The sequence below is a fragment of the Folsomia candida genome, unplaced genomic scaffold (genome assembly GCF_002217175.1).
Source record: "Folsomia candida strain VU population unplaced genomic scaffold, ASM221717v1 Fcan01_Sc009, whole genome shotgun sequence".
Taxonomy (NCBI): Eukaryota; Metazoa; Arthropoda; class Collembola; order Entomobryomorpha; family Isotomidae; genus Folsomia; species Folsomia candida.
This window is the reverse complement of record NW_019091201.1, coordinates 1,740,304-1,754,305: the sequence shown is the minus strand read 5'-3', so window position 1 is coordinate 1,754,305 and position 14,002 is coordinate 1,740,304. Positions and strand designations below refer to the sequence as shown.

At 40.4% G+C, this 14,002-nt stretch overlaps 3 protein-coding genes across 4 annotated transcripts; 2 read left to right on the top strand and 1 right to left on the bottom strand.

The window, feature by feature from the left end:
- The first annotated feature begins 347 nt into the window (after positions 1 to 347).
- On the top strand, positions 348 to 10,352 carry LOC110854407 (cadherin-23). Its single transcript, XM_022102845.2, has 18 exons — positions 348 to 1,048; positions 1,143 to 1,294; positions 1,649 to 1,707; positions 1,790 to 1,807; positions 1,878 to 2,148; positions 2,227 to 2,556; positions 2,623 to 3,256; positions 3,373 to 3,771; positions 3,857 to 4,044; positions 4,120 to 4,555; positions 4,648 to 4,780; positions 7,174 to 7,291; positions 7,377 to 7,571; positions 7,638 to 7,853; positions 7,932 to 9,436; positions 9,501 to 9,670; positions 9,751 to 9,871; positions 9,948 to 10,352. The coding sequence occupies exons 1-18, from the start codon at positions 816 to 818 to the stop codon at positions 10,116 to 10,118; spliced, it is 5,349 nt and encodes a 1,782-aa protein (XP_021958537.1). The 5' UTR covers positions 348 to 815; the 3' UTR covers positions 10,119 to 10,352.
- Positions 4,836 to 6,948, top strand: LOC118436522. The gene is made up of 5 exons (XM_035854808.1): positions 4,836 to 5,076; positions 5,137 to 5,248; positions 5,313 to 5,680; positions 5,762 to 6,091; positions 6,158 to 6,948. The coding sequence occupies exons 1-5, from the start codon at positions 5,047 to 5,049 to the stop codon at positions 6,860 to 6,862; spliced, it is 1,545 nt and encodes a 514-aa protein (XP_035710701.1). The 5' UTR covers positions 4,836 to 5,046; the 3' UTR covers positions 6,863 to 6,948.
- Positions 10,262 to 13,913, bottom strand: LOC110854408 (nucleolar protein dao-5). 2 transcript variants are annotated; one of them, XM_022102847.2, is made up of 5 exons: positions 13,521 to 13,911; positions 13,338 to 13,393; positions 12,070 to 13,255; positions 11,793 to 11,903; positions 10,262 to 10,850 (listed from the first exon to the last, which is right to left on the bottom strand). In XM_022102847.2, the coding sequence occupies exons 1-5, from the start codon at positions 13,626 to 13,628 to the stop codon at positions 10,686 to 10,688; spliced, it is 1,626 nt and encodes a 541-aa protein (XP_021958539.1). In that variant the 5' UTR covers positions 13,629 to 13,911; the 3' UTR covers positions 10,262 to 10,685. The 2 variants fall into 2 exon arrangements, with proteins under 2 accessions (XP_021958539.1, XP_021958538.1); XM_022102846.2 differs by lacking the exon at positions 11,793 to 11,903 and having other exon boundaries at positions 10,720 to 11,492; positions 13,521 to 13,913.
- Positions 13,914 to 14,002: the final 89 nt, after the last annotated feature.

Sequence of the window (14,002 nt, the reverse complement as noted above, 5' to 3'; positions counted from 1 at the left end):
TTGCTATCGCACCCAAACAAACTCATCTCATCACCGTTATGTTGCGTTACACACATACACACATTATCAAAATCTAAACCCTCTTCTTCCCGACGATTCACCCACCAAACAAAACCACCAAGTAACAAGTGTACATATTTAAGTGCATACGAAGAATCTAGAAGAAGAACCACATAACATAAGGAGAGGGGAACCAAACAATGAGAAATTCTTATGATTTCTTCCCTGATGCTTGACGAGGTTCATGCCATGCTTACCTGTGAATGAAGACACCTGAGATGCAATACTACTACCACTTTACCATCGTAGTCGTGGTACACACAAATACCTGTTGCTTGCTTGGAGCATTGTTGAGTATTGTTGTTGGCTGTAAGACGAAGAAGTTCATCAAGCCGCAGTTTTACGGTACAGTACAAGTTCAGCTCAACGGACCGACCCTTTCCCAAAGTGAAGATGGTTCCTACCAGGACTACGATTAAATTTTATATGCAAACAACATTGCAAAAATTCAATACATTATTATTCTTCTAGTCAGAGTATAACGAGATTTTAGGATTAAGTAAGTCAGGCACGGTTCAGCAAGTTAACAAGTTTGCTGCCCAGCGGTGGTTCAGTGTTGATATACAACTACGAACGGTTATTGGATCATTTGGATCCAACCATTTCGAAATATGACACAAATAAAGTAACATAAAATTTAAAGTGAAATTGAAAACATACGCAAGAAAAAAATAATGTGGTGGTGTTAAATATAAAGTTTTGGGTTCGCGTCCCGTTTTGGATAAAGTGTGTGAGGTGGTGGTGTCGTGTTTAAAATGAGGTTTATTAATAGTCTTGCAAGCCGAGATGCGGTGGAAATGTCCTTATTTAGCATAAAATCATGGTTTATAGTGTTGTTTGTTGGGTTATCGATTAACGTGGTGGGACATGGACCTCGAGGGGTTAGTGGTCAGGCGAGGGCGAATATGTCTCCATCCTTTGTAAATGGAGGAGACTTGTCCAAGGTTTCCGTACCGGAAGATACGCCAGTGGGATCGGTGGTTTACAGGTGAGAAATATTGGCATGAGAAATTTTGGTAGAATGAAGGTTATTTTCATGTTATGAATGGCACTGATTTCTTACCTATTAAAAATGTGTCCAGATTAAAGGGGATGGACCCTGAAGGAGGGGAATTAACTTACAGTATAAGTGGGGAATATCTGCGAGTCAATAAAAAATCGGGAGACTTGACACTAATCAAAGCTCTGGATCGCGAAGCAGAGCCGAAAATCGATGTGATCATCAGTTTAACCGGTAACATGAACATTTATAAATAGATTTCAATAGTGTTAATCAACAAATAACAGAGAACAAGTGCATAATATTATGTATTCTCTGAGTAAACGTATCATTAAAGAGTATATAAAGAACTAATAAACTGCGAACGAAAGCAAAATCACCACATTTGCTCCATTTCACACGAATTTACGCCAGATTTCCCAAGCGATAATGCAAACTATACATGTTTGGTCAGAATATTATTATGACATGAGTATGGGCATAATGCATACAAATGAAGTAAAATCACTTTCGCTTATTTTCCATACCTATTAAACATTGAAAGTTCACATTTTATATGCAAATTATTTATTATTTTTTTTCAAAAAGATGATGGCTTTGGATCAGAGCCTTCAACAGTGTCATTGCGAAGGGAGATTTACATTCAGGTGCGTGTGTACACTTACGTAGAAAAAACTAGTAAAACTTATGTATGAGACTAAAAATAAACATATGTATTCTTGTCAACAGGATCGAAATGATAACCCGGTATGCACATTATCCCACTAATCCAGAATTTGCATAAGACTTAAGAACTGTGATTTCCCTGTTTAAACAGCCAATCTTTCACAAACGACCTTACACGTTTAAAGTCGTGGAACGTGCCAGAGTGGGTTCCACCGTGTTTGCTGACATTCCCATCACGGATGCCGATTTTGGGATAAATGCTCAAGTAAATTTGACATGCTCTTATGAAGACACGCCTCTCGCTTGCCGCACGTTTAGCGTGGCTTCGGAAAAGGTTGGGGACGGTAAATACATCGGAATCATCTCGCTCGCAATTCCACTCGATTATGAGACGCATTCCTCTTACGCGATGACAATGAAGGGTAAATTTGCTGTTTGATAATGGTTTCAACTTGTAAATATTGACTAGTTTCACTTAATATTTGTTACTATTTAATTAGCCACGGATGGAGTTAACAATGCCACCGCAATGGTCACCATTTCCGTTCAAGATTTACAAGATCAAGCCCCCAAGTTTTATGGGGGTCCGTATGTTTTCAAAGTTAAGGAGAATTCGCCAGCAGGGACAAAAGTTGGTGAAATATCCGTCCAGGATGCAGACGTTGGAAATCCGAGAGCATTACAATTAAGATTAATTGATGAAGCGGATAACGAGTATTTTAGACTGAATGAGATCCAAAGGGATCCATACACGGGAACTTACACGGCCGTGGTGGAGACCACGAATAACACGTTGGATGCGGAAGATGAGTTTATCCGAGAAAACCTCGGTAAGTCACACTTGGAAAATACTGTTTAGAATTTGACATTGAATTTACATATTTCTGCATGTTCAGGTGTTTACGAGCTTATTCTCGAAGCACGAGAACTGCCATTGGACTCTGATGACCTCGAACCCACGCTAATCACGAGGACGGGAATGGCCGTAATGGTTAAAGACGAGGACGATCACATTCCAGAATTCAGACCCTCGACATTCACTCGAATACTAAAAATCCCATATAATGCCGGTGAAAGTTGGACTTTCCCCGATTTCCGTGTCGAAGTTGAAGATGGTGATGTAGACTCGTACAACTCCAAGTTTGAGTTAAAATTTGACTGGAATTTAGAAAATCACAAAGTTCCGGTCGACAAAGTGTTTCAATTCGTGACGCCAACACAAGACCATCCCACAATTCAGTCTAAAGGGATTATAACGATGGAAGTGACAAACGTGTCCCTACTTTCGCCCGGGGTGAAGATTGATCTCCAAATCGGTGCTTATCAGAAGGGTCATCTCGTTTCCAATCTCAACGTCCCCATCGAAGTTGCTTCAGGACCTAAAATACTGCCAGCGTTTAGTCAAAATGTGTACAAATTTTCGGTCCCTGAGGACATACCAGAGGGTGGACTGATTGCCAAAATATCGGCACGAAATCATGATGAGATTGACGGGGTCAAATACACTCTGATTGGGGCTGCAGCAGAGAGGTATGAATACCAAAACAAACAGATTAATCATTTCCATGCACATTATGTTGGATATGAATTGATTAATATTCAAGTTTCATTTTATGTAATCAATTTTGAAAATTCCAAAATTCCAGATTTAGTGTTGACGAGAACACTGGAGAAATTCGGTGCAAACTTGCCTGCCTGGACTTTGAGAAGGACAAGAGTCATTTCTTCCTGATCCGGGCGAAAGCAGGGGATGCCGTGGACGAAGAAGTTTTTGCATTATTTCACTTGGATGTCCTCGAAAAAAATGATAATCGACCTGAATTTGTCAATGTTCCTGGAATCATGACCCAGACTGCGAATGGGAACGTGATGAAGAGAGCAGTTCAGGATGGCGCGGACAAGTTTGATCCTCCCTTTCTGGTGAAAGCGTTAGATCCAGACTCGGATGACAAAATTACCTACAGCGTCAATGACCACTCCATGAGCAGCTCTGGAATTACGATTGATCCGGAAACTGGAGAATTGCTGTTGACTAAACCTTTACGGTATAAATATGAATATTTTATGCGGACTCACCTCAACTAATACTACTTTCACTTGTGCTACATGTAATGTTTTTTTGGCGTGTAGTTGGTCTGAAAGTGGAGAACATAAGCTTACCGTAACAGCAACTGATACAACTGGAAAATTCAGTATCCAACAAGTCCTCCTTGTTGTCCAAGCCGTGCAAAACATTCCGCCCACTTTTCCTTACCAAGTTGAGCAAATCCAAGTACCGGAAACACTTCAGAAGGGATCTCAAGTTTTGACGGTGAAAGGTACACTTAAAATATTAAGAATTTTATTACCATAATCAATCAAAGATCAAAGAAATTAACAATTAATTTACACAGCTCATGATCCCGATGGTCAGGATGCGTCAATCAAGTACAGCATCGACTATCAACCCATGGCAGACCTTTTTGTGATTGAGGAAGGAACTGGAACCATACGACTCAACGGGGACTTGGATTATGATTTAAAACAGCGTGTATATCGTGTCCAAGTTCGTGCAGAAGATGAGGGCAAACCGTCCGAAAGTGCGAAAGCTTTCGTTGAAATCGCAGTTCTTCCAGTGAATGATGAAAGTCCGAAATTTTTGAAAAATACGTACAGTGCAGAAATCAGTGAGACTTCTCCAAAGCATTCAACAGTGATCACCTTGAGAGCTAAAGATATTGATGAGGATGCCGATTTAGAGTATGGATTGGCATGTCCTTGTCAAACTTGGGATGCGTCGGGATCCATGGGGTCGAGTGAGGATGCAGAAAGATTTTTCAAGAGTTTGAGGTACATATATACACAAACATGTATAATTTTATGTTAAATCTAGCAATTATTTAACTACTAAATTAATTAACATTATATAATTTCAATTGCAGCATTAACCCCGAAAACGGAGAAGTGATTCTCCAAGACACATTTTCTCACAAGCAAACTGCCGTCTTGGAATTTATCGCTAACGTCGTGGACAGGAACGGAATAACTTTTCAGAATGATTCAGCCGCTGTGACGGTATTGTACATATTATTAAAATTTTTAATCGACCAAACAATAATCGATTGATTAAGATATTTTAATGTTAAACGGAGGTGGTTATTGCTTCAAGTTGATCTCTGTGATGATGCCATGTATTGAGTAGAAATCTGGGTGGTTGCTGTTGTTACTAGTGCCCCATAACCATAATGGCATCAGGGAAAATGAGATAGATATATCTATCTATCTCATCTATCTCTGTCCCTGTGGAAAAATATTATATTATAAATTAAAAAAATTATAAAATGGATAAGTCAAAGGAGGATGGTGATCAGGTAAGGTTCATACTCTACTTTAGTTGTTGTTAGCGAGTAATGAAATGTTTAATTTTATAGGAGAATCCAGTCCCTGTCAAACGGGTCAGGATTTTGGTGGATATGCCCGTGTCAAAAGCCCCATTTAACTTAATGACTTGCAATTCTCAAGGAGAGCATGTTGAATTGAACGGTGAGTGTACTGCTTATAAAAATTGTTGTTTATGACGTAATAGTAATAATGTATTTTTTTGTAGTGATACAAATTGAAGACGAACCTCCGTCAACCTCGTCCACAGTGAAAGTGGATTCAGTCCTTAAAGCTGTGCTACAGGGGATGATTGACAATAGTGGATATAAGGGGACCATGGAGTCTTTCTGGGAATCAGATGAGAGGAAGAAATTGAGTGATAAGTGGGCTAGTCACGTCAAGAAATCCAAGACTGACACGGAAAAGTACACGCCCCTCGAAGTATTTTATGATAAGGACAAGATTGCGATGCAATTGGTTAATGGGTTGCTACAAGTTGTGAAAATGCAGAAAGTTGGTGATGAATGGAAATTCAACAAGTGGTCGCATCGTCAGCAAAAATGTAGCGTTTGTGCTTGTATTGCAATGTGTGGGGTAAATGAAAACCTGATCGTTATTAATTATGATTGCAATAATAATTATCATGAGATAATACACATGTGTATTACTTTGTAGGTTGGGAAGTTCTGTGATACTCATGCCCCCAGAGAAGTTATTTTACTCCAAGATATGCGAGCTACTCCCCCTGTGCTGGCCTTGTTAATCCCTGACCCCACCACTCACCCCTACACTGAGAGTGAGATACGAACAAAACTACATGAATGTGGGGTTAAAAAATTGAGGAAAGGAAAAGAAATTGAGGGGGGGTCGGAATTACGGAATCAAAGTATCCAGCTCTATGAATATGTTGTAACAAAGCGAAACAGTAGAGAGGAGACTTTCTTTCGAATTATACGAAGCTGGCCTTTTCAGAATGACAACAACAAAGTCCGTGCTTCTGTGTATGTAAGTGTGTTACATATAAATAATTACTTTAACCATTAATTAAAATCTATACTTCGATATTTGCAGTTGGCTGTGTCATTGATGGTAATGATAAAAGGAGGTGCAACTCTGCTGAATTCTAGGATTCTCTTCCGGGGTGCAGATTTGACGTGGGTAAAGTCTTTTCTAAATCAAAACGGGGTGCTCTTCGAAAAGGGAGATCAATTTCAAGAGTCTGTCAGCTCCATTCCACCAGGTGTTTCCGGAGAAATCAATCGTTGTCTGCCTTATGTCTACCTCGGAAGAAATGATAAAGGTCAATTGTACATAGGGGTTCAAAATTGTATAAAAATACGAATTTCTGGAGCAAAATCTCCATACCATGGTCTTTGGAAGGCTGGAACGGGGATGGATTCATTCATAGAGGATGAAGACATGGTCATTTTCCAAAGCCCTATCCCTAACTTGTTGCTAAATGTAACTTCCCAGACTAAACGTAACAAATTCAGCCCAGAACAAGAAACGGAATTTTTTAAAATGGAGGAGGCTGCCAACAAATATGAAACCCTTGCTCACTCAGCTTTGAAGATTGGAGAGATGGTCGCTCAGACCTACATGGGGGCCTTAGTGAAGGGAATTCCAAAGCAGATGAATCATTTTGAGGGTGTTATTAATGTTGTTGATCTCATGTCTACATACTCTTTCTTGTTTGAGTCAAATCTAATCATGAGTGATGTTAGTCAATTAGAGATAGGTGGTGATGGAAAAGTTGTTATTAATTTCGTTGTTTAGTTATTTTTACGTTTCCCCTGAACGTGGAAGAAATTCATGAACTATTTCCATTATAAATAAAAACGGTTTCTTAAGAATATAAAAAACTACCTCTTACCGTTACTTTTCATAACGGTAAGAATTATAAATTAAATTGATATCCATTGCTGTCTTCAATGCATGATGTTGGCGTTGTTGGTGAGGAGGTGGGAAGTACGGGTAATTTCCTCGTAGATACAAAAAATGTGCATGATCTTGTTAAATACGATGCAAATATTGCGTGATGAAAAACATTGCACCATTTAAAACTTGCCGTCCATTTGATTCCGCAGCTTTACATCACGGCTGCGGAAAGGAACAAGCCGATTTTTGGGCATCCTTGGAGCATTGGAAGTCCGTGGATCAATTTGACTATCCCGGAAGATTTAGACGTAGAAACTGCGGTTGTCGGTAAGTTTTGTCGAAATATAGATAAATATAAGTCTGTAAATAAGTAAAATTAGTGAAGCTAATTCGTGTTACATTTTTCCTTTAGATTTAAACGCTTGGGACTACATAGCAGGAAAAGCTGTCACCGATTTTGAACTTATTGAGTTGGATTCGAATAACTTTGGATTGAATGGAAGTCAACTTGTGGTCATTTCCGAGTTAGATTATGAATTACAAGACATGTACATTTTACAAGTCAAGGCAAAGGATGAGAGGGGTGGAGAATCCATTGCAAATCTTGGTAAAATTATTTTGCAGCCTTCTACAAATTCATTAGCTTTGACTTATACTATGGATATATATGCAGGCATACAGATCTCAGATATCAATGATCACTCTCCCTCATTTTCAAAACCCGAGTACAAAGGAAAAGTGACCGAGAATGCCGTCTTCCCAACGCCCATCATCACCTTGGAAGCCTCTGACTTGGACGACCCTTCGAACTACGGTGCAATCAGGTACGCCCTGACCGGCCCACAAAGCGACCTCTTCACCATCGACCCTCTTGCCGGCATTGTGCAAGGTATGCATTAATTACAAAATATGGGTTATTAATTAAAGAAAAACTCCATACAATAAATCTTGATACATAATCTTCTAGTCGCACCTGGTGCAATTATCGATCGGGAGAAGGATGAAACTCACAAAATCACAGTTCTTGCGATGGACACCCCGTCCGGCGGCCCCTTTCAGCGAACTGCCACAGCCACGTTGCACATTATTGTTGAAGATGAAAATGACAATGATCCGATTTGCGACACGGAGGACTACCTCGTTCCTGAAAACGCTCCGGTTGGAACATTTATTGGGCTCGTGGATTGCAAAGACGTCGACAAAAATCCCAACATCACATTCCGCCTCGTCGATGACCACCACTTGAATCTCTTTGCGATTGACAAGAATTCTGGGAAACTGAGTGTCGCCAAAACCCTACGAGCTCGTGGAAGAAATGCTCCATATGTGGTTAGCCTTATCGTGGAGGATGGGAAGGAACGATTTGTGAGCTTATCTATTGGGATCAAAGTATCCAACGTTATTCCTAACGATGGGCGACCCCAATTCGTTCACGACACCTTTAACGCCACGATCCTTGAAGGAGCTCCACGTGGAACGCAAATCTTCCAAGTGAAAGGACACGACACGGATGCCTTCGACAATGGGGAGGGTCAGCTAAGTTACCATCTTCTCAAACAATTGTATCCATGTCACAGCAAGACGCTGAAGGAGAACGTGCACCGTAACATCGTGGATGTCGAACTCTTCCGCTTGGACGAACAATCCGGATCTCTCACGCTAAAGGACGCCATAGATCGGGAGAAGATGGACTGCTTTTCACTCTTGATTTCCGTCGAGGATTCTGGAACACCGCCACAAAGCGATTCAGCATGGTTTGAAATTTACGTGGTTGACGTGGACGACTCTCTCCCTTATTTGCCAGTTGCGGAGAGAAATGTCAAACTGGTTTTGAACGAGAATACTCCAATCGGATCCATAGTTCATCGCTTTTCTGGAATCGATGAGGACCTCGCCCCAAATAATTTGATCACCTTTGACATTTCTGGGGGAGGAAGTGATCTCTTCCAAGTCGTTTCAAGTGGACATCAGACAGCAAATCTTGTCCTGAATGTGGACCTCGCTCAAATGGAGCATGACGATTTAACGCTGGTTGTAAAATGTCACCCCACTGGAAAAAAGATTTCTGTTCCTGACTGCATTTCCAAAGTTAATGTAAAAGTCACCCGAGATTCGGTGGGGGCCGGTGGGGGTGGTGGGGGCGGCGGCGAAGGGAATAAATACAGGCTCAATTCCAAGACAAAATACTATGAAATGATTGTTGGGGCAGCGTCCGGTTCGCCGATAGGAAATCTGATTGGAAACGCTGGCATGCCCAAGAGAATTCACACCTCGACACAAATGTATCACCCAAGGCAAGTCGGATCTTCTCCAACGAACGTGTCAGAGCTTATCCACATTGACGAGGACACGGGAGATATTTTTGTGTGGGACAATTTAGAAAAGTATTCCAATGGTCATCTCAGAGTCCAAATGGTGGATGAGGATGGAGGCATGAAAAAAAACTTGAAGGTCTTCATCGCACCGAATGAGGCATGTTTGTCTAATTTAATATTACGCAATTATTTTAAAATTATTGATTATTATTTGTAAATAGCACCTCCTTCATGCGTCAATGATTGAATATTCTAAACTTCGCAAATGGGTAGAGGAAACGGACGCATTCTTAAATTCGCCACATAATAAGAGTGGTGGAGGAAGTGTCAAAATGGGTCAATTTCACGTCTTAACTTTCGATCAAAGCAATGCGCCCGATGGAAAAACGAGGTGATTAGCAATTAATTTTGTACAGACCTAAATATTTGTACACTTATTTTGACGGACTCTTAAAATTGACTTTTATGCAGGGTGTGTTTCCAGCTTTTAGAAAATGAAAATATGGTGAGCCAGGATAAGGCTATGAAGATTTTGGAAAATGGTGACCTTCAGGATCTTTTCTTAAAATACACAATTGACGAGGTTCACAGGGTATGAGCTAATCTTAATTGTGTAATATCTATTAATTTCGTGCAAATCCTTATGCAAATTTCTGCTCCTTCTACAGGGTTGTCCCTCACGACCTCGTGCCCCCGTAAGATTGAGTCTCGTCACTGCTGGGACAGGGCGTTTTTGGGTGGAACGCTCCCTTCTCGGTATAGCGTCCGTTGTGGCAATCGCGTGTATTAGTTCAATTCTTATTTTATGTTTATTAAATCGAAATCGGGGAAAACGTTAGCCAATTTTATATTTTATTAATTGAGTGAATTTGATGATGTTACAAATGCCTATTTTATTTATTGATGAGAATGACAAAACTATATAGATGAAAGAATAAAACCGACCGACCTTATTTTTTTAAAAGAAATCAGAACATTACCATTTTTATCCTCAAGTTTTTATTATAAAACACTGCGTATGCATATAGATATATATGGTTCAAAAAGGTTAACATTACGCATGACCTAAATAATAATAGTAGTAGTAGTACTATATAACAGTTATAACTCTCGACGAAGCTAAATCTATCGACTTTGTAGATTTTTTAAATAGCGTACGACACAGGATAAACGAAAAGATATATGCAATAGTAATTAATAAGATAAGACATATATTAGGTACTTATTGTGGTCGTCATTCTTCTCTTTATGAAAATCATCAAACGGTAAAGAAAAAATTGCTTGCACAAATAAGCCGTAACTTCGAAAAACACTAATATTACTAACATCTAGCAAATAATGACAACAATGGCTCAAGAAAAAACGTGTAGTAAAACAGTTTTCGGAGGTCGGTTAAAAAGTCTACTCTAATAATCACCGTCATCATATCGAATAGAATTAACTTCCATTGTGATTGCTCCGCCGCGATAACTACCGCGTTTCTTTTTGGTCTTCTCATGACGAAAAGACTTGCCACGGGTGTGTTTCAAGTCTGTATTAGCTCGCTCGCCCCACGATCCTCGAGCACCCCTCTAAACAATTAAATGTGTTTACACTTGTGTTAAGAATCAACATAAGACTAAAAATAATGAAAATTTAAATTAGTCATAATAAATGAATTTGTAGTCTTGGCTAGACTGATTTTAGTGACGAAAGGACAGACACTTCGTACGACACGAAAAATAAAAGTAAATCTAATCTAATAACTAAAATAACCTATAAAGATACGTAGTGTAATATAAATTATAAATTCTGATGATTTGTTTTGAAGTAAATATCTAGTCAAAAGTAACTTTTTTATTTTGAGTAGGAGCAGAACTATCGAATCCACCGCTTCTTCTTTGGGCAATTGCTGGTGAACCCCTTCCTCCGCCACCAAATCCACCACGACCTCCTCTAAATCCTCCACCACCTCGACCTCCACGGTCAAACCCACCGCGACCACCACCTCTGTCGCCAAATCCACCTCGACCTCCTCTATCTCCGAACCCACCACGACCGCCTCGGAAACCTCCTCGATCTCCACCACCAAATCCACCGCGACCTCCACCTCTATCGCCGAATCCGAATCCACCACGACCTCTGAATCCGCCACCGCCTCGGTCCCCACCAAATCCACGACCTCGTCCACGATCGCCACCTCTAAATGATCCTCCTCGACCACCCCCACCATCCTGCAATTTCATTTGAAATTGATTAACGAATGGAGACAAAGAGAAAAGTTAATTTGCTTGATAATATTTGACAAATCTGAACCACCGAGCTTAGATAGATATACCATTTCAAGGACTAAAATCGTTCAGTACCGAGGTGATTGAATCATATTTAAAATTGCAGGATGGTGTGTGGACAAAGCTAATGTTTTGAATATTTACGACAACATTGTCAAAATGAATAAAAAAAACTACAGTTAATCAGTCGAGCCAAGATCTAGAAACTCATGTATTAAGCACTCTTGCTTCAACCCAACTCACTTTCGCCTCAAATGAATTATCTGCAAATTTGTCACACACGGGTATCTCTTCAGCTTTTACTCGTCGAAATGGTGTTTTCCGCTCCTGACTCCGGTTCAGCATTTGCTTTTGCTTACAGAACAAAGATACTTTGAAACATTTAGAGATAGAAAAGAACTCAAAGTGTAAAAAAATACAACTCAAATTATCAATTATTAAAGGAAATAGTGGAAAGTATTTGTAAATTGATTATCATTGATTGATAGTAATAATGTAATAAACAAATTTTAATCCTTACCGAGTTTCTCGCTTGCCATTTATTGCCACCACCGAACCCATTTTCCTGTTGTTCTTCACCCTCTTCTCCGCCATTTTGACTTCCAAAAGAGTTGTTGGCTTTTTTAATAGCAAAGCCTCCATCTTCCTCCTCGTCGTCTTCATTTTCGTCATCATCACCGGCAACCCCATTTCCATTAACTTTGCTAACACCGTTAACTGCGACTGGCTTCTTGACGACGGGTGTCTCATCGTCGGAGTCATCATCATCATCTTCTGACGATGATTCTTTCTTCTTATTAGCAACAGCAACAGGAAGTTTCGAAGCGGGTGTAACTGCTTTCTTGGGGGCTGGCGTCTCATCTTCAGAGCTATCCTCCTCCGATGAAGATTCCTTTTTCTTGGCAACAACTTTAGCTGGTGTCGCAACCACTGGCTTTTTAGGAGCTGGGGTTTCGTCTTCCGAGCTGTCCTCCGAAGATGACGATTCCTTCTTTTTTGGAACGACCTTTGTTGGCGAAGCTTTGGCGGCTGCAACTGGCGTGATCGGCTTCTTTGCTGCAGGTTTCTCATCTTCAGAACTATCATCCCCTGATGATGAAGATTCTTGTTTCTTTGGAGCGACTTTAACTGGGACGATAGGCTTCTTAACTGCGGGCTTCTCATCCTCCGAACTTTCTTCTTCCGATGATGATGATTCCTTCTTTTTTGCAGCAACCACGGGTGCCTTGACGGGAGAAACGGGCTTCTTCACGGCTGGTTTCTCGTCCTCCGAACTATCATCTTCAGATGATGATTCCTTCTTTTTTGCAGCAACCACAGGTGCCCTGACGGGGGAGACGGGCTTCTTCGCGGCTGGTTTCTCATCCTCAGAGCTGTCATCGTCAGATGATGAAGATTCCGCTTTCTTTTGTGGTACTGCTTTAACCGGAGCCTTAACTGGAGATACAGGGGCAGTGGGTTTTTTCGCTACGGCCTTGTCAACTTCATCTTCATCAGAAGAGTCGTCCTCTGAACTAGACTCTTCTTTCTTCTTCTGAACAACAGGGGCAGCCTGTTTTACAGGGGAAGATTTAGGTTGGATCTTGGACTTGGGTTCGTCGTCTTCTGAAGAATCGTCACTGCTGCTGGAGGAGTCCTTCTTGGCCTTTTTCGCTGCTGGAGTATTAGACTGAGGGAGTGAAAGGCGTCGTTTCACTGGAGCATTTCTAGATAATAAAGATTAATTGAAATTAGTACTATATTTAAGATTCGAATTATTTGAAAATATTAATATCAAGTTCAACTTACTCTTGGAAATGCTTAACAACTTCTTGCAGCGTTGGGGAACCTGCGGCTAGCACTGGCTGCAAATAAGGAAAATTTATACACATTATAGTATTGGTACAGTAAAGAAACAAGTTACCACCCTAAATGAATTGATTTTAAATGTTCTAAATCCCAATATCATATCACTCATAATGAATTACTTACCGGGTTTACTTTCGTTTTGAAAGTTTCTGCTAAATTTCCTGCTGCAGACTTCAAGTAATCGTAGACCAGCGCTGCCATGTACTTATTCTCAACAGGAGGGTTTGCCATCTTTAAAACACTTTATCTTTTTTTTCTTTAAAAAATTAGAAAAGTCTGTCTGTTCGTCTATCAAATTAAGTCTTCTCCAGCCTTCCACAAACTAATCAGTCAGGTCAGTCAGTTGAATAGTATTGTTGCGCCGCTACTTTAAAACAAAACCGTTAGTTTACCAGTAACCACTTATCTTCAAAATTTGAAGAAAATTTCTAAAAATTCACGAATCTTTCTTACTGACGACGAGTGAATAGAAACGACGGCGTGCGTGGAGTGAAAGAAGAAGCAGCGAGTATACCCCTCCACACGTGTGTCTGCCTTGCTGCTTCTCCGCCTCTCGGCCATGATGCAGATTGCCTCGTTTTTGGAGCAAAGGCTCGTTCACAAAA

Excerpts from the sequence above, each read along its gene's own strand:
- LOC118436522 (XM_035854808.1), top strand. The coding sequence starts at position 5,047 with ATGGATAAGTCAAAGGAGGATGGTGATCAG. Across the intron at positions 5,077-5,136 it reads CAAAGGAGGATGGTGATCAG|GAGAATCCAGTCCCTGTCAA; the intron begins GTAAGGTTCATA and ends TTAATTTTATAG. Across the intron at positions 5,249-5,312 it reads AGAGCATGTTGAATTGAACG|TGATACAAATTGAAGACGAA; the intron begins GTGAGTGTACTG and ends ATTTTTTTGTAG.
- LOC110854407 (XM_022102845.2), top strand. The coding sequence starts at position 816 with ATGAGGTTTATTAATAGTCTTGCAAGCCGAGATGCGGTGGAAATGTCC. Across the intron at positions 4,045-4,119 it reads TCAAGTTTTGACGGTGAAAG|CTCATGATCCCGATGGTCAG; the intron begins GTACACTTAAAA and ends TAATTTACACAG. Across the intron at positions 7,854-7,931 it reads TCTTGCCGGCATTGTGCAAG|TCGCACCTGGTGCAATTATC; the intron begins GTATGCATTAAT and ends ATAATCTTCTAG.
- LOC110854408 (XM_022102846.2), bottom strand. The coding sequence starts at position 13,628 with ATGGCAAACCCTCCTGTTGAGAATAAGTACATGGCAGCGCTGGTCTAC. Across the intron at positions 13,394-13,520 it reads TCAAAACGAAAGTAAACCCG|CCAGTGCTAGCCGCAGGTTC; the intron begins GTAAGTAATTCA and ends CCTTATTTGCAG. Across the intron at positions 11,493-12,069 it reads AATGGCAAGCGAGAAACTCG|GATGGTGGGGGTGGTCGAGG; the intron begins GTAAGGATTAAA and ends ATGAAATTGCAG.